This window comes from Elgaria multicarinata, chromosome 17 (assembly GCF_023053635.1).
Source record: "Elgaria multicarinata webbii isolate HBS135686 ecotype San Diego chromosome 17, rElgMul1.1.pri, whole genome shotgun sequence".
In the NCBI taxonomy this organism is placed as follows: domain Eukaryota; kingdom Metazoa; phylum Chordata; class Lepidosauria; order Squamata; family Anguidae; genus Elgaria; species Elgaria multicarinata.
In genome coordinates, this window is record NC_086187.1 from 23,563,657 (window position 1) to 23,585,468 (window position 21,812).

At 43.9% G+C, this 21,812-nt stretch overlaps 1 protein-coding gene across 2 annotated transcripts in view; it reads right to left on the minus strand.

Annotated features, from left to right (window-relative positions):
* Positions 1-21,812, minus strand: part of SDK1 (sidekick cell adhesion molecule 1) — a 563,777-nt gene that overhangs the window by 146,194 nt on the left and 395,771 nt on the right. For both annotated transcript variants that reach the window (XM_063143659.1, XM_063143658.1), the window contains exon 22: positions 20,570-20,691. In XM_063143659.1, the coding sequence (XP_062999729.1) occupies positions 20,570-20,691 (122 nt within the window). The remainder of the gene's footprint in view (positions 1-20,569; positions 20,692-21,812) is intronic.

The window sequence follows — 21,812 nt, forward strand, 5'->3', positions numbered from 1 at the left end:
TGACAATTGACGTAAAGGGTGTCATTTGCATGTATCACACAAATTGAGCCGACGTTGCATCCCATTTTTGCATAATTTAAGACGTCGTATTTAAATTATTTGGCAAGGAAGGAAGACGTTCACATGAAAGTTTGGTTTTGTACATTTCCGTTGTTACATTATTTACTGGGGAGCTGGCGAAATAGAGAACAGGGGACCCCTGCGCTTTTTCATGAGTTCTGTTCTGTATTTCGCCAGCTCCCCAGTAAATAATGTAACCATGGAAATCACTAAAGCTTAGGCTTTGGCAGAAAATGCCTATGCATTTTTAGCTATGGGGACTAGAACCTTGTGTTTGTCTGTTTGTTTTAACAAATACTCAACTTCTCAGGTCAGGATTTTGCTCCAGTGTCTGGAATCCGCATTGAATATTGTATTCTGCACTCTGCTGAGTGAACAAACTTGTATCGATTTCCAGAGTTCAAGGGTTTGGGAGAATCATGCTTCAGTGCAAAGATTTGAAATGGAACAAAAAGCAAAGAACAAAGGATCTTTCGCTATCCCTGCTGGCTAAGCAGCGCAGAGACTGTGCAGTGCTTTGTATTAATTAAGCCACTGTAAGTGGCCAACAGCCAGCTCAGCAAACCACATCTGCAGGAACTGTGCCAGCCAGGTCAGAACGCTAATATGGATTTAAAGCATTTCTTTTCACGTCCCACCATTTAGGGGAGAGAGCTGCCAGTTCTTAAGGAAGAGGTGACGGAAAGAATGCAACGAAAGCCAAGATCTGAAAACAGCACGAAAGATATGGCAGGCGAAACATTCACAGGAATAAAAATGATAATGGCCAGCATAGTGCAGTAACAATCTATGCAAAGAAATCTGCAATGTTCTTTCCGCTCACAAGTTGAGCGGCACGCAGCTTGAGTTCCCAGCACTGAAGTGGAAGCCATTTTCTGTGGATGTGTACCGGGCCTCCCTCGACCACTTCATCTCTTTGGGGGCAAGCCCTACGGGATCCGCCTTGGCAATTAGAACGGCAACCGTGTTCAGATCCGTATTAGGATCTTGCAAATCCAGACCGCATTGGGGCTGGATTCCTCTGGCCCTTCCAGCGGCTCTCTTCAAGTTCCATCCGACGAGCGTTTTCTTGCACGCTCGTTCCTGGGCACTCATGGAATTTGCTCAGGTCCCTCCCATGACGGCGCCTGCCTCCCGCGCGCCTTCCACCTCTTCTGGCCTAATGGAGCATAAATTCCTTAAACAAATATACAAAACATACAAAGTGTTCAAATAAATAAATAAAATAAAAGCAGAGTCCTATCCCAATACAGAAGCAATACACACTAAGGCCGTAGCTAGACCTAAGGTTTATCCCAGGATCATCCCAAGTTCGTCCCTGCCTGAGCGCTGGATGCCCTGTGTGGCACTTAGATGAACAGGTTTGACCCCAGGACAATCCTGGGGTAAACCTTAGGTCTAGCTACGGCCTAAAGCTACCTATTCCCAGAAGATCTAGCAGATCTGGCAAACGACTGACACTGAATCAAGCTAAGTCTTGTGATCAGTTATCTTCCATTCGCAACGAATAGACTCCCTAAATTCTTATTATGTATTCATTATACAGAAATAGCATTGTCTAGTGGTTAGAGTGATGGACCTAGGTTCAAATTCCCATTCAGCTATGAAGTCCACTTGGTGGCCTAGGTCCTGCCAATACCTCTTATCTTAACTAACCTCACAGCAGGGTTGCTGTCGGGATTAAATGGGGTCGGGGAGATCCATGCATGCAACTCAGAAGAAGGGCAGGATCTGAATGTAATCCTGTAAATATTAATGTAAGGTACCATCAATGTACAGAAAACATAGTAAGGAGCTTAGAGTTTATAGTGGAGAGACCAAAAAGAGAGGAAAGCAAAGATGCTTGAATGCTCATGACCTATCTGAATGTTATTTTTTTTTAATGCACTTACGGAGAAGCAAATGAAAAGGAATTGGCAAGCACCAGGAATGGATGTCCCAAGTGAGCGTTCAAACCAGAGTGCAGGTTTTTATCATTAGAGAAGATGATTGGTATGGTCTCAGAGGGGTCGGCTGACAGCGGACACGTCTGGAATGCGGGAAGATACCTCCTTGAAAAACCAGCTGGATGACAGGTGGCATGCTACCTGCGTTGAGGCCTGAGAAGCCACAGATGGAATGGCTGCAGTCCAGAGACAATCATTATTTCTCACGTGCCTGGGAATCGCTGGAAGTTGTTCTATAATAGTGAGAAGGGGAGAAGACGACGCAACGGTGCACACGGCTTTCTCATTGGCGAAAGGCCAAGTGAGTGTCCAAAGCAGAGCTAAATCGGCTGACCACTTGGTGAAGAAACGGTCGATGGAATACCCAATACATGAGGTTAGGTTCAATCTGACCTCGGGCCATTTCCCACTTGGCCCTTGAGAGAACCTCAAAGTCTCCTTTCGTGATGGAGCTCAACTGCTAAAGGGCTCTTTCCCACAAAGAGGAAGAGAGCTATCCGTGCCCTCCTCTCCCCGGTGTGAAAAGTTGCAGAAGCTCTGCCCATTCTCTTCATACACACAGTTCAACTGCTCACACTCCTTGGTTTGGAGCAAGGAGCTGAGCTGCAATAGAAGAAGAGACACCCAAGTACCGGAATTATGGTTCAGTGGTTCAGTAATTCCTGTGGCGTGCCATGGAAGTGGACACAGGGAGCGACGTAAGAGGCTGAGTTAGACCACTGGTCCATTTGCCTTCACTGGCAGTGGCTCTTTGGGGTTTCAGAGAGGAGACTTTCCTGGCACTATTTAGAGATGCTGTGGATTGAACCTGGCAACTTCTGCATGCAAAGCATGAGCCCCAACACACAGCTATGGCTCTTCAAAGTGCAGCTGGGGCCCTCTAAGGGCACGATCCTATGCATGTTTAGGCAAAAGAGGGGGGAAAAGTAGGGCTGTGCACGGACCCCCCAAACCGCTTCATGGCCCGAACTGCTTCAGGTTGATCCACCCCTCCCTTGCTCCGTGAAGCGAGATCCAGAGGGGCGAATCGAGATTTTGCCTCCCCTTCCCTACTTACTTGCCTCCGCGGCAGATGGTGGAGGCAGGTAAGTGGGGAAGGGGTGACAAAATGGGTGCCAAATAAGCCACCCTCCCCCCTGCCCCTTACCTGGCTCCACAACCATCACTGCACGGACTGCGGTGGCGGAGCCAGGTAAGCCCCCTCCCCCCACTTACCTGTGTCCATCGGTGTCTGGCTCTGGCTTCAACTGAGGCCTGGGCCTCACTTGAAGCCTGCGACGGACACAGGTAAGCCCCCCTCCCCCTGCCCCCTTACCTGGCTCCGCTGCTGTCACTGCATGGACTACGGAGCCGGTGCCAGGTGAGCCCCTCTCCCCCCTTACCTACGTTCAGAGCTCTGGATGGAGGTGAACCGCTTCGCTTCCATCCGCAGCTCCCCCAACCCGATTCGGATCCGCCTTTGTTGAAGGCGGATCGGGTCGCTCCACTCCGGATTTGCAATCCGAATCGGAGCAGAGCACAGCCCTAGAAAAGAAGCAGTATAGCTGGCTGGGGAATGCTGGGAGCTGTGGGCTCTTTTCTGTCTAGATTGCACCTTAAAGAACTTAATACAGCCCCTGTGTTTGACACCCAAAGTTCTGCCATCGTAAAGGATCCAACACATCAGTCCAGCAAAAATCCCGTGTTCCTTTCCAATACTTCTGTGCTTTGGGTGACAAAATCTCATTTAAGACGGAGCAAAGAGAAGGCACAAAAGTATCAGATGCAAGGCCCAATGTTCTCATCCATGCTTTAAGAACGTCTTCATATTCTAGGCCCCACGATCTCAGAATCCTCCTGACACAACTTCGTACTGAATTGGAGATGCTTGAAAAGAAATGTTTGACTCATGGCAAAACTCACAATATCCAAGACACTTTTCAAACACAAGAAGACAAAGTACAAAACATGAGCATCAACTTTCCTAGCTTCAATAACTGCAGCTGTACATAGAGATCTTTATAAAAATCAATGAGAAGTTTCATGTAAGCCAAAAGCGTTTTCTCCCCAAGAAAACTTATAAAGACATTTCTCTTACACCAGATGTGTGAAACCTCGCTTGAATCTGAAGTAATTGGTGCTCACAACACGGGAAATCGACCTTGAAAAATCCAACTTGGCCACTTGCTTCTGCATTGGTAAATTTTCATGACAGTTTTGCAAGAGTGCAGTAAATGTCCAGGAAAACACCCTTGTATATTCTTCCTACTCTGCTTGGCTTATGAGCAGTATTTCCAATCTGTCTTGACCATCAATTCTTTGACGAGGATGGGATGGAAAAGAAATAAAGTTTGAAGTCAGGAGAAGTTTGGTAGAGACGTTATTGCCATGGTGTCCAATAGGAAGTGAAAGGGCACCATCAGAAAGTCAATATCGCTTTTTTTATTGGAATAAATTATTTTGGCTAGTCTACAAGTTCTTGAGTTACACAATGCTAGTTTTTTGTAAGTAGACTAAGGAAGGGGGTTGGGCCCTTCCAGCTCTACTATTCTATGATTCTATGTGTTGAGATTCTACGGTGACCATATGAAAAGGAGGACAGGGTTCCTGTATTGAATACAGTTGTATTGAAAAGGGAATTTCAGTAGGTGTCATTTGTATATATGGAGAACCTGGTGAAATTTCCTCTTCATCACAACAGTTAAAGCTGCAGGAGCCCTGCCCTCTTTTAAAATGGTCACTCTAGTATAGCTCCTGTAGCTTTAACTGTTGTGATGAAGAGGGAATTTCACCAGGTTCTCCATATATACAAATGACACCTGCTGAAATTCCCTTTTCTATGCAACTGTTAAAGATACAGGAGCCCTGTCCTCCTTTTCTTTTGGTCACCCTAGTTAAGGTACTATATGCAAATTCATAGTAGCCTTATCTAGGCTGCAGTCCTACTAAACATACTTACCTGGGAGGAAGTCTTTATTTAAATCAAGGAGCTAACTTTTGAGGAGACATGCATAGGCTCACACTGTTAGTTTGAAACATGAGCCCTATGAAAGGTGATAGTTCTGCTATTTCTCCATCGGAAAACAAGTACTATGGAAAATATGGACTTATGTTTTTTTAGGTGGCACAGAGATGTTTTGACCTTCTTGTTGATGGTTCATGAACCTGTCAGTATGTTAATAATGACCACTTCAAATATGAGATGCTTACTTCCATGTAGGAAAAGAGGTGCAAGCTCTATATGATTTTGATTTTCACACTGTTTATTGCATGAAATGTGAAAAGCTCTGTTGCATGACCGGTCACTCTTGCGAGCCTCCAGGCACAATAGGATACTAGCTCTTGAACAGTGTGACTCTGTATGCGGACAATAATTGCTGAACAGGTCAGATGCATTCTGGTTAAGTATAGAAGACATAAAAGCTCCTGAGATTTTTGCAACTAAATTTTAAAAGAGAAATAATTTCAGCTGCCGGTAATTAAATACCAGAGTGAAAAATTAGATTCACCTCTTTTCCCCCTCAAGAAAAATGGTAATATAACATGTTTCTAAACTAGGAAATAGTTATCAGCGACTAGTCACTTTCAATGGGAACACAATGTTTCTTCATTGTTACACAGGCACCCTGTGTTCTGCAATAGTTCAGGCTATGTCAGTGTTTTCATTATAGCGGTTTATAACTCAGTCATTTGAAATCGCTTTGGGATGAAATTTGGTACACTGGCTGTCAGACTGGATGCAATTTTTCCCCTCTTACAAAAGAGTACTCAAATCGATTCAGCTGTTTTTGATTTAAAGATTGGCAAAAGCATAAAATTGTCAGAGTCTCAGGCACTTTATTTACCAAGTGCTAAAGTGAGAATGACATCAAGAAGAGCGCCTTATACAATGGACGAAACCTAATAGCTCTGCTGACATTGACAATCTGACCTAGCCCATGGAACAGGAGAAACTCATAGAGAAGTTTGCCGATAAAGCCTTAAGCTATGTGCTTCAATGGCTAAACACAGTAGTCATAAATCGTTTTCCAACATGACGACAATATTTACTATTTGTTGAGTATTTAAAAAGGCTGGGCACTATACAGGATACACAGAAAGACAGGCCCTACACAAACAAGCTTTTTGTCCAATGTAGACAACCAGAACAACATAATTAAAAACTAGAGGAATAAACAGAGTTCTAAAATTAATATAATAGCAAGAAAACATCACAGAACTGACCAAACCTGGTTGGGAGACTTCTAGGGCTGAAAATAATAATAATAGTAATAATAATAATAATAATAATAATAATAACAATAATAATAATAATAATAATAATAATAATAATAATACAAGTGCTAAGTGTTGACTGGATTTGAACAGGTGTTAAATCTATGGACATCAGATAATCCAATCTGCGGACTGACTTGATTGGAAGAACATATGTAATATGTTTTGCTATTGTATTTACAATGTTGACCTGAGTGGGTGGAGATTGAATATTTTAGGAGAGGGGAGGAGGATATATAAAGGAATGACTGAGGTGATAGAGGGTGTGTTTTTAAAGTACTTTGGTTCGTGGGAGAATTAGAGGATCAGGATAAAGAGGGTTGTCTTTTGAGTGTAGCGTGCAGATAGTCAGTTGGTGTATATTAAACAATCCTGATAATAAAATTCAAGAGTGAAGGTGTGAGAGAAAGGAAAGCGTGTATGGGAAGAGAGAAGGGGTTGGATGAGAGGTTTTGACAAAGGTCTGAAAAGTTTTTTTATGAAACAAAGTTTGCGAACATTGAAATAAATTTTTATTCCGTTTGTTTTACTACCACAAAAATCCCACGTGCCTCCTTGGCATTTATCATCTGCAGTTATATACATATAACCCCCGTCCTGACCTTAATTCACCATCAGCACATATAATTCACAGTGCATTATTTTATTCCTGAAATCATTCCTGTTTAACCCCTTTCTCCACCTAGTTTGTAGAAAGGCGGTGTTTGTCCCTGACCTCAGGCTCATAAAGTGGTGGCGCTTAGCTTGAGCAGGGAGTGTCCGCGGACAGGCCTGTTGTAACGCGCCTGTGTCGTGGCACAGGTTACTCTTTCCCTGTGGTGCCATCCCATACTGCTCTGCTAACCCAAGAACAACGGCTTCAGCTCAGATCTTAATACGCACGCCCTCACCTTGTTATTTAAGATCCTGAAATATTGTTTATCAGCCACACCCCAGGTTTCCCCTATGCCCAAAGGTATTCCTCCCGTTGGTAGCCGCACTGCTCAAAAACCAGTGGAAGTCCCATACCTGACCATCTAACTTATATCATCAACTGCTGCAAGTACTGTTGGAACATGCCAGATATGAAGTGGTCATGGTGGAGGGCAAACGAGAGTTGCTGCATGCAATGGGTGGTACTTCAAAATAGACTGCAGGGCATTGCATTTACCCCTATGGGTAAAACAAAAACCAACCCAACTAGTCCAATGAAATCAACTCCGAGCATACTCATGTGGCCACAGAGTGTCTCGTGGGGGTGGGTGGGAGAGAGTATCCTGGAACAGGGCATGGTGATGATGATGATGATGACGATGATGATAGATCTGGCTGATTGTTCACCTTCCTCTAACCCGTTTAACCAAATGCAGACTAGCACAGTAAGGCAAACCTGGGAAGGAGGCAGCAAGGTATACAATAGACTATAGCAATCACTGGTGGGCTGGATTTGGCTGTGGGATGTCCCAAATTGTATAGACTTGCCCTGTAGCAGACAGGTCTTGTATGTGGCATGAAAACGCCAGAGAAGATGTTGCCACTGTGTGCTAACAAAGGATTTATTGGCATAAGTTTGGGATTACTTCAATGCCAAAACAAAAAGTGAGGTATTGCAGTTAATTGGCAGCAAGTTTCAACTAACTCCAATTTGTTTCTGAAGCATTTGTTCCTCTCCAGGTTTGCTCTTTGTTGCATATACGAGAAAATGATTTTTAACTTCTATTGCGTAATGCCTTAATTTTTTTTATTTTTTAAAGAAGAGATTCATCTGCTTTTAAATTCAGCTTTGCTTTATTACGCAGGGTTCAAGTGCACAGTCTTGAAAGAGATGAAAAATTAGTAGTAATAAATTTTAATAGACCTTTTAAGAAGTGTGTCATATGGGCTCATCTATAAATCAGGATGATGGTATTACAAGGTCAAGGATATCTTGACCTGCGTGAGGTAAGGAATGAAGAACCTGATTCTCCTTTCACATACAGTGAAGTAAGAACGAATAAAGCTGTTGACATAAATACACGCCATGAAGGGTATGGAGAATGCAGGCGTTTACATGTGAAAAAAGCAGACAGGAAAAAATACACAAGACATATGACATTTGGAAGACTGTCTGCTGCATCTTGATGAAGATTATAAGCAAAATCCATTTCGGTGCAGGCTCTACCACTGTTTTTATTTCAATAAGGTTTGCAAGGAGAACCTCTCAATGGATTGGGCCCTGCGTCAGCGCTATGTGCTACACAGAGTCTAGACACAGTTGCTGTTGAGTAAGTAATTAACAACAGCATTTCCTCATCACATTTTTTGGGATTGAACTTACTGTTTCAACGTTAAGGGTCTATGGACCACTACTAACAGAATTTGAATCCATAGGGCAGTATCCAATTGTGCCGCTCCTCACGCAATGGAGATTTCGTGCTTCCAGGAGCAATTGGAAATGAGTGGAAATGCTAGTTTTTTTTGAAGGGAGCAGGTCTGCAGAGTTCACCCAAGGGAGCGCCGCCAAACAGTCTCAATACAGAAATAAGCATTTCCACTTGTTTCAGGGCTTCCTATAGGATGTGTTAAATCTTGATTGCTCAAGTGGTGGGTTCCTCTTGTGCAATGGAATCACCAGCAGGGGCCACTTCTGCAACTGTCTCATCGGATTCTGCCCATGGCCCTATAGCAAGTCAAGAAATAACTCCCTGATCGCTAGCAAGTTCTCCATACACATCCAGGGGTGGATGACCTGTAGCCCTCCAGATATTTTGGCCTACAACTCCTATCAGCCCTCACCACTGGCTACACTGGTTAGGGATTATGGGAATTGCAGTCTAAAACATCTGGAGGGTCACAGGTTGACCACCCCTGTTGCAATCCAACAACATCTGGAGGGCCACTACCTCTGCTGTAGGCAAAATATTGATAACCACCTGCCTCCTGAACACATTCCAAAATCGGTCATGAGTGCCATGGAAAAGTCTTGGCTGGTTTAAAAACTGTCCAAGGTAACTTAGCTATCCATCCTGCCAATCTAAGAACGTTGCAGCATTTTCTTATTTTTATAAAATCAATGTGTTTGATAAAACAATATTCCTATTGTGATGAATTATATGAACTTTGGTGGCTGCCTTGGTGGAAGGTAAGCAGTCCAGTACTGGCCTTGAGTTGCAATTTCTATTTGTCTTATGACTTTAAGGATAGCAGAATTAAATACATTGTGATGGAATAATTTGTTCTGGAAAGGAGGGGGTAACATTTGCCACTAACAACTAACTGTAATGTGCTTTTAAATAAACATCCTCAAGTTGTATGCAAAACTATTCCTGTTCAAACTTAAGTGAAAGAAACGGTCCACTCAGTAGCCCAACAGAATTTGTCAGCCTCCTCAACACTGAGTGATAACAATATTGCATACAGAATCTGTGCGTTTCAACATTAGTTTCTAGATCCACATTTCGGCTTGATCCCTAGGAAAGTCAGAGGAGTTGTTAACAAAATAAAGCTGCAATCCTATACACATTTTGCCTGGGAGTAAGTCCCATTGAGCTCAATAGGACTTACTTCTGAGTCTCCCTGTATAGGGTTACATTGTAAAACAGCAAATAATACTTCACTCACCAAACTTTTAGAGTATCAGTAGTTACAGTGAGGCAGAAAAAAAGAGGCATGTCATTTTCAGCTTTGGTGCTGCAGTCTTTTATGTCACTATGGGGACCTTGAATCCTGGTTCTTATCCACGTTGCGCTCTCCAAGTGCCATCTGTCATCTCAAAAGCAGTGGAGTCCATTTGCAGCTGATAAAAGGCAGCTTAACAAAGTTGAAAAGGTATTCTTGTACCTTGCTGTTTCAGGAGCTGGGGGCAGGAGGGAAGCATTCAGAGCTGGGACTGATATACAATGTGGGTTCAAGTACACGGAAGGAGCCGAGACACATTGCCAAGGCCAGCTCAGTCCTTCTCACAGGGCGACTGTGATGCAGTCTGGATCAAGGTTAGTATCATCACCCCTTAGTACAGACAGGAAATGAAGAAACGAGCACCCCGGTTAATGAGCCTCTAATAAGTCAGGCCTTAGCTAGACCTACCTATTAGTCCGCGACAGAGGGGTGAAGATCTCACAATGGTTTTATCATGAGATCCCCCCTCTGTTTACACACGGTGCGCAACAACCTCAGAAGGAGAGGTGTCACACCCGCCATTTTTAATTTTTTTCTTAAAGACCCAGCAGCGCACAAGCACTCGGGCGCAAAAGGTATGTGGTTTTAAAAAAATAAATCCCCACTCACCCCACCCCACCCACCATGGGTGCAGTGCTCCTGAGGAGCTCTGCGCCCCATGCGCGGGTCCAAGCTCCTCGTGAGCAACTGCGAGGAGCTGGGACAAACCGTGGCGCCCGGCCGCACATTCCATGGTCTCGGGCTCAGCCTGACACCACAGAAAAACTGGGCCTAAAGGGTAGGGCGAGATCCTGGAGCAAGGGAGGGATCATCCCTCCCTGATCCCGGGATCCAATGTGTGTCATGTGAATGCACAGGGACGATCCCGGGGATCGCCCCGGGATTTCACCCCATCTAGCTATGACCTCAGTTATTGAGTTTGGACTGGGGTAAGCTAAGCTCCTAGCATCAATCCTCCTGATTCCATGTTCTGCCCACTCAGAACAGTTGACCCGAAGGACAGATTGTGCAGAAGAACATTTCTCAGTTTACGTTTTTCGATTCAGATATGGATATCTAAGATTTATAGATATTTCAGGGAAGGGTCATAGCTCAGGAAGGGTCATAGCTTTTCATGCGGAAAGTCTCAGGTTCAATCCATGCCATCACCTGATAGGAGAAAATCCAGCTGCCAGTCAGACAAGAATGACTTAGATGGACCACTGGTTGGTCTGGAGAAGGCAGTGTTGTTTTGAATCTCAGTGGATCAGTAATGTAGAAGAGGGAAGATGATGGTGCTCTTTAGAAAATGCGAACATTTAAAAAAGGGGACGACAGAGGATCCCAGATGCAGCGGTTCAACCTCACAAAACAAGAGAAGGTGTTTTGGAGCGCCAAAATCCTGGGAGGAATTTGGATGAAGAAAACGTTGGTAGTGTCCTTAGAAATACGGAAGGCGCATGTATCAAAAAGTTGAGCAGATCCCTCTAAAAAATGTAGAAGTGGAGCTCCAGTCTTTCGCTGATTGCGGCTTCTGAATATTTTAATGCCAAATTTTACATGTGCACACTCTTAAGGTCTGAAGAAAAGCCTGTGCATTTTGTACCAAGGTATCTGCATTTGACTGCGACACGCCCTGGGGGATTCACGCTCTGAAAACTGCTGTGCTTCCGGATGGTGAGAGAAGTATATATTAATGTTTTTTACATCATAGGACATTAAGTACATTTTAATTTTGCACTTAGGAAAAAAAGTCTATTTTTTTGTTGGTGAAATATACTACCCTTCACACAATTGTTATGACAGCGAGCACTTAGAAGAATTTTGTGCTATGATTTTTTTAAAAAAACATCCAGATGCCAATTCTGATTCTGCCTAATGAAGCGCAGTAAAAGCTTTCAATTTGCGAACCAAAGGCCGTTTCCGAATACACTGCAGACGTACGATTTAGAATGACTAAGGAAGAGCCAACTCAAAAACGGAATTCTTGCAAAGTGCAATGCAACAAAGTTTGGAGACGTTGACTTAGATAAAAACATCCAGAAGCAATAGGCTTAGAAAGATTAGCTCAGATTAGCTGCTGCGATATTTTAGACCACTGCTTCCGGGTCCTGGGATTGGTTTATATGGGACCTTGAATAGTGGTAGAGTGGCGCAGAGTGGTAAGTGGCAATTACTGCAGCCAAAACTCTCCCCATGGCCTGAGTTCAATCCCAGCGGAAGCTGGTTCTCAGGCAGCCGGCTCAGGTCGACTCAGCCTTCCATCCTTCTGAGGTCGGTAAAATGAGTACCCAGCTAGCTGGAGGAAAGGAAACTGCGACTGGGGAAGGCAATGGCGAACCACCCCACTGCAAAGTCTGCCAAGAAAACGTCAGCGAAAGCAGGCGTCCCTCTAGGAGTCAGCAATGACTCAAGTGCTTGCACGAGAGGTTCCTTTCCTTTTTTCCTCAATAGTCACACAAATCTTCCTTTTTATAAGTTAATACATCTCAACACAGCGATAGGGGAACTCTTTCAACCTGAGAGATGAATTTCATTGCAGAGAAGCACTCAGGAGCCACGTTCCAGAGATCAGCAGCGTATTTTAACTTTAAAGTTCTTTATGCCAGTAACTAAGCCTTGGAAGAGGCATTTCAACCTCTCAGAAGAGGGTTGGGGAACAGCACAAAAGCTGAGAACCAATGAGTGGTGGTCCAGGGCCAGGGGGAGGTACCATCTGGGGAGCTCCAGAAGGTCACATTGTGACCCCAAGAGAGGCAAATCTGGCTCGTGGGCCTCAGGTTCCCCACCCCTATTTTAACACAGTGGAGCTGTTCACACATCACGCAATGGTGATGTGTGAACATGGAGTGTGGGTTGTTGTTGAACAGTGGGTTGTTTGTTGAACGTGGGTTAACGTGTTGTCTGAACCCAGGACGTTTTCCACAGGGTGCCTTGCTAACCATGCAGTGTGGCTTGTTAACAAGTCATGGGAAAATAAGCCACACTGCGTGATTAACAAGCCACCCTGCAGAAAACATCCTGCAGACAACACATTAACCCACGTTTCAACACCAATCCATGGTTCGACAACAACCCCCGCTCAACTACTGAGTGTGGGTTTGTGTGCTGTGTTAACCAAGACAATGTAGATCCTTTAAAAGCAACATTCAAAACAGATGCAGTTAGATAAACAAAGAGAAGGGGCAGAAATTCTAAAACCATTATAAATATGATCCCTGGTATAGTTGTAGTGTTGTTCCCTTAAACTGAAGAAATGCTAAGTTAGTCACCAAGTTAGGGAGCCAATTTTTGTATTCCAAATGCTATGATTAGCTACAGGACTTTGAACTACTGTAGAGGAAAGCAAAATCCACCTGCCACTATGGAAACATTACTGCTGAAATAGGATGAGAGCTCAATCAGCTGAGAGGCAGGTGATTGCTCCCAGAGGGCTTAACGTTGAGCCACTCCACAAACCAGGTGCAATTATTTAAAATGAGCTTGACATGGAATTGACTCTCAACCTTGGATATTTTGCTAGCACATCACTCGGCGGAATTTTTATCACTCTTTCTTGTGCTCCCTTTGCTCATCCAAAGCTCGAATAAGACAGAAGAGAGGGATAAAAATGTCCTCAGTGGCTCTTCTGTTACCCCATTCCTTAATCATGAATCTGAGGTTGGGATTGCAGTATGGGAATCTCACGCCCTTCTCGCCTCTCATACGAGACCCCTCTTTAATTTTTTGGAAGATAACCATGGTTAGCTCTGAGTCACTGTCTGGAACCATGGCTAGAATCAGTTTTGTGAACTGTGGTTTGAGCAAAGCATCATTGGCCAAAAAGGAAAAGGAGGGGAAGAGGCCTGATTAGCTTCAAAGGGGGTGAAGTTTGTGAAAGAGATAGGAGGAAGTAAATGGATGAGAGAGGATTACATAAGCCTGTGTGTACTTCTAATCTCCAAACCATTGTTAGGAGAGCAAATAGTGTTAGCTCGGCTCAGGGGCTCTCTCCACAACGTGAATGTTTTCTATAGAGCCAGTGTGGCGCAGTGGCCAAAGTGTCGGACTGAGAGTCAGGAGATCTGGGTTCTAGCCCCCACTTGGCCATGGAAGCTCAGTCACAGACACTCAGCCCAACAAATCTCACAGGGTTATTGTGGTTGTGAAGATAAAATGGAGAGAAGGAGGAGGATTATGTACGCCGCCTTGGGTTCCTTGGAGGAAAAAAGGCAGGATATAAATGTAATAAACAAATATAATAAAATAAATAATACATTTTTGCACACATGGATGGCGGATAGACGTCTGCACATTGTGGGTCTCATAGTGCTTCCAACAGGCATGGGCAACCTTGTTTCAGCAACTCAGTGCAATATGTCACTGCTTATGCACGAATGGAGATAAATCCACTACTAACAATATCAACGTGGTGCCCTAGGACAGATACTGTTCAGCAATTACACACCAGGATAGAGGTTAACTATAATGCTCATTTACAACACTCAAAAGAGACCAAGTAGCCTAGAAGCAGTCTTGCTACCGGACTGTATCAAGGCATGAAAACTGCAGAATCTGGTTTCAGAAACTCAAGATTCAATCTCCAAAGTACCTGATGATATTATATATAAAGATCAGCAGGTAGGTAGGAAGGAACACAATTTGCCCGACAGGAGAATCAATGAGGAATGCCTGTTTACTCTAGGACAGTATGATAGAAGTGGAGAGGGACGTGGTTCAAAGTCTTTCTCCAAGGCACGCTTAAAAGGTGGGGGAAAACTCTAGAGTATTTCATTACAGCATAACAACCTGGCACATGAATGATTGGAAGGATCTCGTAAAAGGCAAATCATCCTCTACTGCCCCCTTGTGCCCTATAATTTAATCCCTCCCCCAGACATTCTGCTTACCATAGGAACTCGTGTAATAGAATCTAAAATCTGATTTCTCCACCGAGGGCAAGATAAATTCCTGAGTGAGCTGGACCTCAAATGCGGTGCCTGCGCAATTTATGTTGTAGCTTGCTGTCTTCTGAACACACACACACACACCTGTGCGAATTATTTAGGGAAGGAGATCTCCATGTATACATTTTGTAATATCTTAGGAGCCCAACAATAAAGGCTTCCAATTATTTCAACGTTTCCTTTGCCGCACTGCAAATGTTTTTGAAATTCTTTCTTTTATCTTTCTTTCTTTCTTTCTTTCTTTTTGTTTATATTAACAAAGAGATAAAATCAAAATCCGAATGGGCTAGAAACAAAAACACTGAAGCTATCTTTCAATCTTGCTGGGTTGTTTTGTTTTTGTTCCTCAGATTGACAAATCCTTAAACTATGCATAAAGATAGATTAATGGTGGTGAATGCCCAGAAGGGCCCAGGGCAGGCAATGTAGCACTCGTGGGCACCAGCGTACCCTTGGGATGCTTTCTTGGTGCTTGCTGAGGTGTCCTACTCCGCCCACTATTTTTTTTAAAAAATAACGAAGTTTCTTACTGATGGCTAGCATCACTTAAAAGCAAAGTGAGGACATCTAGCTGCCTTTTCTGGGCCACACGTGGGGCTCGAAGACAATGGGTCTGTTCACACAACAGTGGTTGAGTGTAGGCTGTTGTTGAACCATGGGTTGTTTGTTGAACCATGGGTTAGTGTGTTGTCTGAACCCAGGACTTTCTCCACAGGGTTGTTGACCATGCAGTGTGTATTGTTAACCACCCTGATCAACCCGACAATGAACCACAGCTTCTCGAGGTGACTTGTTTGAGAAAAATAAGCCACATTGCATGGTTAACCATAGAATCATAGAATAGTAGAGTTGGAAGGGGTCTATAAAGCCATCGAGTCCAACCCCCTGCTCAATGCAGGAATCCACCCTAAAGCATCCATGACAGATGGTTGTCCAGCTGCTTCTTGAATGCCTCTAGTGTGTAGCAAGTCACCCTATAGAAAATCTCCTGGGCTTCAGACAACACGCTAACCCATGGTTCAGCAAACATCCCACGCCTCAACAACAACCAACACTAAACCACTGAGTGTGTTAGCATGTTGTGAGAATCCAGCCATTCTTAGGAACTGAAGATGGCAGGTGGCTGCAGGACGATGCTTTCATCTGCAGCACACCCATTTTGTGGCAGTGCCCAGGACAGTTTCTCAAATCTCCATGGGCCCAAGAAAGTTGCTGACCCCCCTGCCTGATATGATTAGGATTGCCACCCTTTCTTCTGGCAGAAGTGTGAATAGATGGTGAATGGCTACAAAATCCCGCAAGACACAGGCATCACCATCATTGTGTGGAGAAAGCCGAGAAAGCTGCATCTTTTTTTATTCCTGCATACTAGGTCAGTATTAAAGACATAAAGCTTTTATTGGGAAAAAAGTTCTTAGCTTTAGATTGTAGGTCTACGGGGAAGGTCTATTTTACTTTTTTATTTTTGTAGAACAGCTCCCAACTTTTATCACTTACAGAAACAAATACTCAACCGACAACATTCCCCAGCCTGATGCCTGTCACCTTCTTACATTGGAAATGGTCGTCCCAAATAGTAAAGCCCAGCAGAGTATTTACGTATTCCTGACTAAGCGCTAAACCAATTTAAAACTGGCTGAAGGGAGAGGCAATCATGCTAAGTCTGGAGGGAATGATGCACATGGATGGACTAGGAAAGAGACACCAATAAGCAGCATAGAGAGTCAAGATTGAAATATACATCTCATAGGTCATCTCACCTCCACCCCACAGAACCAAGAGGGCTGGGAACTTGTTTTAAAAAATGAGAGTGGAAGTGAAGGGTTTTAAAGAGTGGGTGAATCTGAGCAATTTCCCCTCTAGGCTTCACTGGAGATCTGATAACCATATAACTATTTTTGGACATGCATGTGGTCATAGCCACGTGCATAAGAACTGAGATCCTAGTGATATAGGGTGGGATACAAATGTTTTAAATAAATTAAATAAATAAATAAATAAAAACTGCCTTGCTGGATCAGACCAAGGACCCATCTAGTCCAGCTCACAAGCGAGGCATGATGTGATAGCCACAGCCCTATAGTTTTACCATAGAATCCAGCAATCAGAGGTACGCTGACTTTAACCATGGAGGGTCAATTTAGTTTGTCATGGTTGACATTTATTGATAGTTGCCAAATATTCCCAAGGCCCTCTAAAGTCAAAACCCATTTGTAGATCCTGTATCTCAGGTGATATGACCTGTTCAGCTTAAAATGGAAAAGACATATAAAAGAACAATAACGACACAGCAAAAGCTACAATTTATCCAATGTTGCTAATGCAGTCAATCAGTTGAGCTGTGATGAGCAATTAGGAAAAAGTTAGTGATCTGCTAATTAATACGTGGAATCTTATCTGATAGACGTAACTGGTCTTTAATCTCGATGCCCTTGTAAAGTGGACAAAAGAGGGGAAAGTATATAGTGAGACTTCATCTACATTAAAATGTAAGATTATGACATCAATATCAAACCTTCACCAAGGGTTCAGGTACAAATATTTTGATGTAGCCAAGATGGAAGAACTAGTTATTGCCTAGCTATTCCACACACACCCCTTGTGACTGTTATTTATTTATTTATTTATTTATTACATTTATATACCGCCCCACAGCCGAAGCTCTCTGGGCGGTTTACAACAGTTAAAAATAGTAAAATTTAAAAAGTATACAAGATTTAAAAAACCATCAGAAACATAAAAACAGTATAAAAACAACAGTATCCATTTAAAAATAACAATTCTGGGGTCCATGAAAAACAAACTTAACATTGTTAAATGCTGTTAAACTGCCTGGGAGAAGAGAAAAGTCTTGACTTGGTGCCGAAAAGATAACAATGTTGGTGCCAGGTGAGCCTCATCGGGGAGATCATTCCACAGTCAGGGGGGCCACCACTGAGAAGGCCCTCTCCCTTGTTGCCATCCTCCGAGCTTCCCTCAGAGTAGGCACTCGGAGGAGGACCTCAGATGTTGAGCGCAGTGTACGGGTAGGTTCATGTCGGGAGAGGCGTTCCATCAGGTATTGCGGTCCCAAGCCATGTAGGGCTTTATAGGTTAAAACCAGCACCTTGAATTGGGCTCGGAAACATATAGGCAGCCAATGCAAGCGGGCCAGAATCAGTGTTATATGCTCAAACTTCCCTGTTCCAGCTACCAATCTAGCCGCTGCGTTTTGCACAAGCTGCAGCTTCCGAACCGTCTTCAAAGGCTGCCCCATGTAGAGGGCATTGCAGTAATCTAATTTGGAGGTTACCAGAGTATGGACAACTGATGCTAGGTTATCCCTGTACGGATAGGGGCGTAGCTGGGCTACCAACCGGAGTTGGTAGAAGGCACTCCGTGCCACCGAGGCCACCTGAGCCTCAAGTGTCAGAAATGACAACAACCTCCAACTAATAGCATCTCTTAGCATCTCTCTCTCATAGAGAACACACTCTAGCAACTTAATCAATTTAAAGGCATCAGTAAACATCCTTACCTTTGCCCCTACTCTTTGAAGAGAACTGAAGACTAGCCTTGCTCTTTGCGTGCATTTCCTGTTCCCTATTCATGGGGAAACATATTTCCTCTCTTAAATACTTCCCTGTAGCAGAAGAGGCAACCTTTTAAGTCTCCAGCAAACCATGCAAATCCATTTGTTCAACAGCTAAAGATGCCCATTTGGTGCATTTGCTCTAAGCCCTAAATGAGGGAGACACACGCAAAGGTTTACAGTGCATCAGTCTTCCGGAGTGAGTGTTTGTTGCAACGAACGCAAACGGTCCTGTGGAACCTTAAAGGTTATTGAGCTTATGGCAAAAACTTTCATGCACTGAAGAATACTTCATGAGATGCATGAATTGTTACCCTTGGTAAGAAGGTATACATGGGTGAAGACAAATAAAATTGGTAAACAATGAGGTCACATGGCAAGAAAAATGCAAATATATATATATTGTAAGTCAATTAAAGCTTAAATGTATGCAAAATAAACTCCCCACCCCTCCCTCACCACAAACCAGGCTTCAGCTGTACTATTTGGCCTACATACCAGTGTAGAAGCAGGAGGGGACAGACTCACAATGAACACATGTGAAACTGACATGGGCCAGAAATAGACTGATCCATTCAGCTCTAATCACCGGGCAGAGCCACTTACTCAGAAATCAAGCCCTGCAACAAAATCAGCTCTGTCCATCTGTTCTGGTAACACAATGTTTAAGTCTAAGTGCAGTAGCTTACAGGATCGTAAGAACATAACAAGAGCCCCACTGGATCAAACCAAAGACCCATCCAGCATGCTACTTCCAACAAGGCCAGGCAGATCCTTCTGGAACATCCACAAGCAGAGCATGAAAGAAAGGGCATGCTATTTGTCCTCCGACTTGGATTATGCCAATGCAAAGGCAAAAAACTGAACAAGTTTGAACAATAAGTAAAATAATTTCTGCCACACTCTGAAGATGCATCTTGCATATCCAGTCCGTCGAAATGACCACTCAAATTGGTTTCATTGCATACTAGTCTCTAGAACCCCAGCTGGTCTACAGAAAAGTGGGGATACATTTCATTATTTATTATTATTTTGATAATTTATAAACCACCTTTCAATACAATGATTTCGAAGGCAATTAACAGTGCAAGTCCTGAAAAAGTCTATTCAGAAATAAGCCCCACCAAGTTCAGTGGGACTGACTCCCAAGTAAGTGACCGATTTCAGTCTACTTATACAGTAGCCAACAAAGCTCAATTAAAGAAAAGACTACAGAACTATTTTAAAAGATGAAGCTTTACAGCTTCTTCGAAAGGACCAACATCCCAGATCTGGTGCATCACAGCAGATCCCATGATGTAAACCCATGATTAATGATCAGCTATTTTGCAATGATCACCAACCTGATGGAACCATCAAAAGCTTCTTAGTACGAGAGTTCAAAGAATTGGAAGGTAAATGTATAAGGAGATGATCCCTGAAGTAACCAGATCCCAAACCATAATGTGGTTTAAAGGTGAGCCTTAGCCCCCTTGAGTTTAGCTCACAAAGAAGTAGGTAAGCAATGAGGTTTATTACGCCAAAGTAGTGTTCTATCACAAATGCAAAACACAAATGTTGCCCATCCAAAACTTAAGCAAGGTTCTGTGATAAATTCTTAACTTATATTAATGTATTGCATTACTATTAAATGGTTTATAATTTTAATATAAATGTCAATCATAAGAACATGAGAAGAGCCATACTGGATCAGACCAAGGATCCATCTAATCCACCACTCTGCTCACACGGTGGCCATGCAGCTGTTGGCTAGGGACCCACAAGCAGAACACGGTGCAACAGCACCCTCCCACCCATGTTCCCCAGCAACCAGTGTATACAGGCTTACTGACTCTGATACTGGAGGTAGCACTAGCCACCAGGACTAGTAGCTGTTGCTGGCCTTCTCCTCCAGGAATTCAAAGCCATCCAAATTTGTTGCCATCACACCTTGTGGAGCACTTTTACCATACCAATCTGTATGGCAAAGGCGGCATCCAGCCATCTAGAAATAGGAAGCCAATGACATGCACAACTCTGACACCTCTCCTTTTAGAAACTAATCACCAACTCCTTGTCAGGTTACCATCTCATGGTCATGCTTCAGCATCTTGGAATCAAAGCTGATTATAAATTAATTCATCAGAGTCACTTAACCGATACAGTGATTAAAAATGTATCCAAAATATTCCGCATACCTGACCCTCTACTATCCAGTTGGAGATTGATGTTTTCCCATCATATCCAGGTCGGAACTGAAGGGTGGCAGAGCGAGGGCTGATGTTTGAGATGACTAAATTGGATGGTGCACCAGGAAGCTCTGTAGAGGTCAACACACCAAAGGGAAAAAGGGGAAGGGGAAGGAATACAGAGTAAGGATGTAAATACTCAGTTCAGTATTTCAAAGGCTGGTGCAACTCCATTGTTTTTCAGTGACAGATCTGTATGCCAAACAAGAACATCAGAAGAGTCCTGTGATGGCACCAAAGGTCTATCAGCAGGGCCCGAGGAAGCCCATGAGCAGCCCAAGAAGTAAGCGCCCTCTTCCGATAGCAGCTTCTTGGCAGCTGGGACTCCGAAGCATCCTGCCTCCAAACCAGGAAGTGGCCTACTGAACCTGGAGATGATCCCCAGTGTTCTGGAAACAAGACATTATTTGCTATTGGTACTGAAAGACCTTTGATGTCTTAGGCCTTTGCTAGACCTACCTGTAAATCCAGGCCTGACCAGGGGAGATCCCGCAATGCAAATATTGTGGGATCTCGCCCTAGTCTACATGCGCCCACCATTTTTTTGTTTTCAGGAGGGGCTATATGCGTAGGAGCACTCCTGCGCAAAGGTAAGTTTTTTAAAAAATGTTCCCAACCCCCCCATCTGCGATCTCCCACTCACCCTGTCCGCGATCTCCATCCCTGGCCCTGATGGGTGCAGCACTCCTGGGGAGCACTGTGCCCCGTCCATGGCTCCTGGCTCCTCGTGAGTAATTGCAAGGAGTCGGGAAAACCGCTTGTTAGAGGCGCCACACGCTCGCGGTCTCGGGCTCAGCCCAAGACCATGAAAAATATCAGGCTAAAAGTGGTGCCCGTTATCCCAGGGCAAGGGAGGGTTGATCCCTCCCTGAGCCTGGGATCCCCTGTGTGTCATCTGGACGCACAAGGACGATCCCGATAAACACTGGTCTAGCAAAGGCCTTAGAGGGGTTTACAAGTGTTTTAAAACTGGCTAGTGCCTCAAAACAGATGACTCTGTAGTAGACACCGGATTGCCAATAAAGCTTTAAAAAAACCCATGGTTTTAATTGTAAAGCCAAATAATTAATGCACAGTGGGGGAGAGCAAGGCACAGATGTTCCACATGGGTGGAGCGAGTAGGTTGGATGGACCCTCTGGCCTCTCAGATGGTAGCCCATACATGGGGGTGGGGGTGGACGGGGTCTGAGCG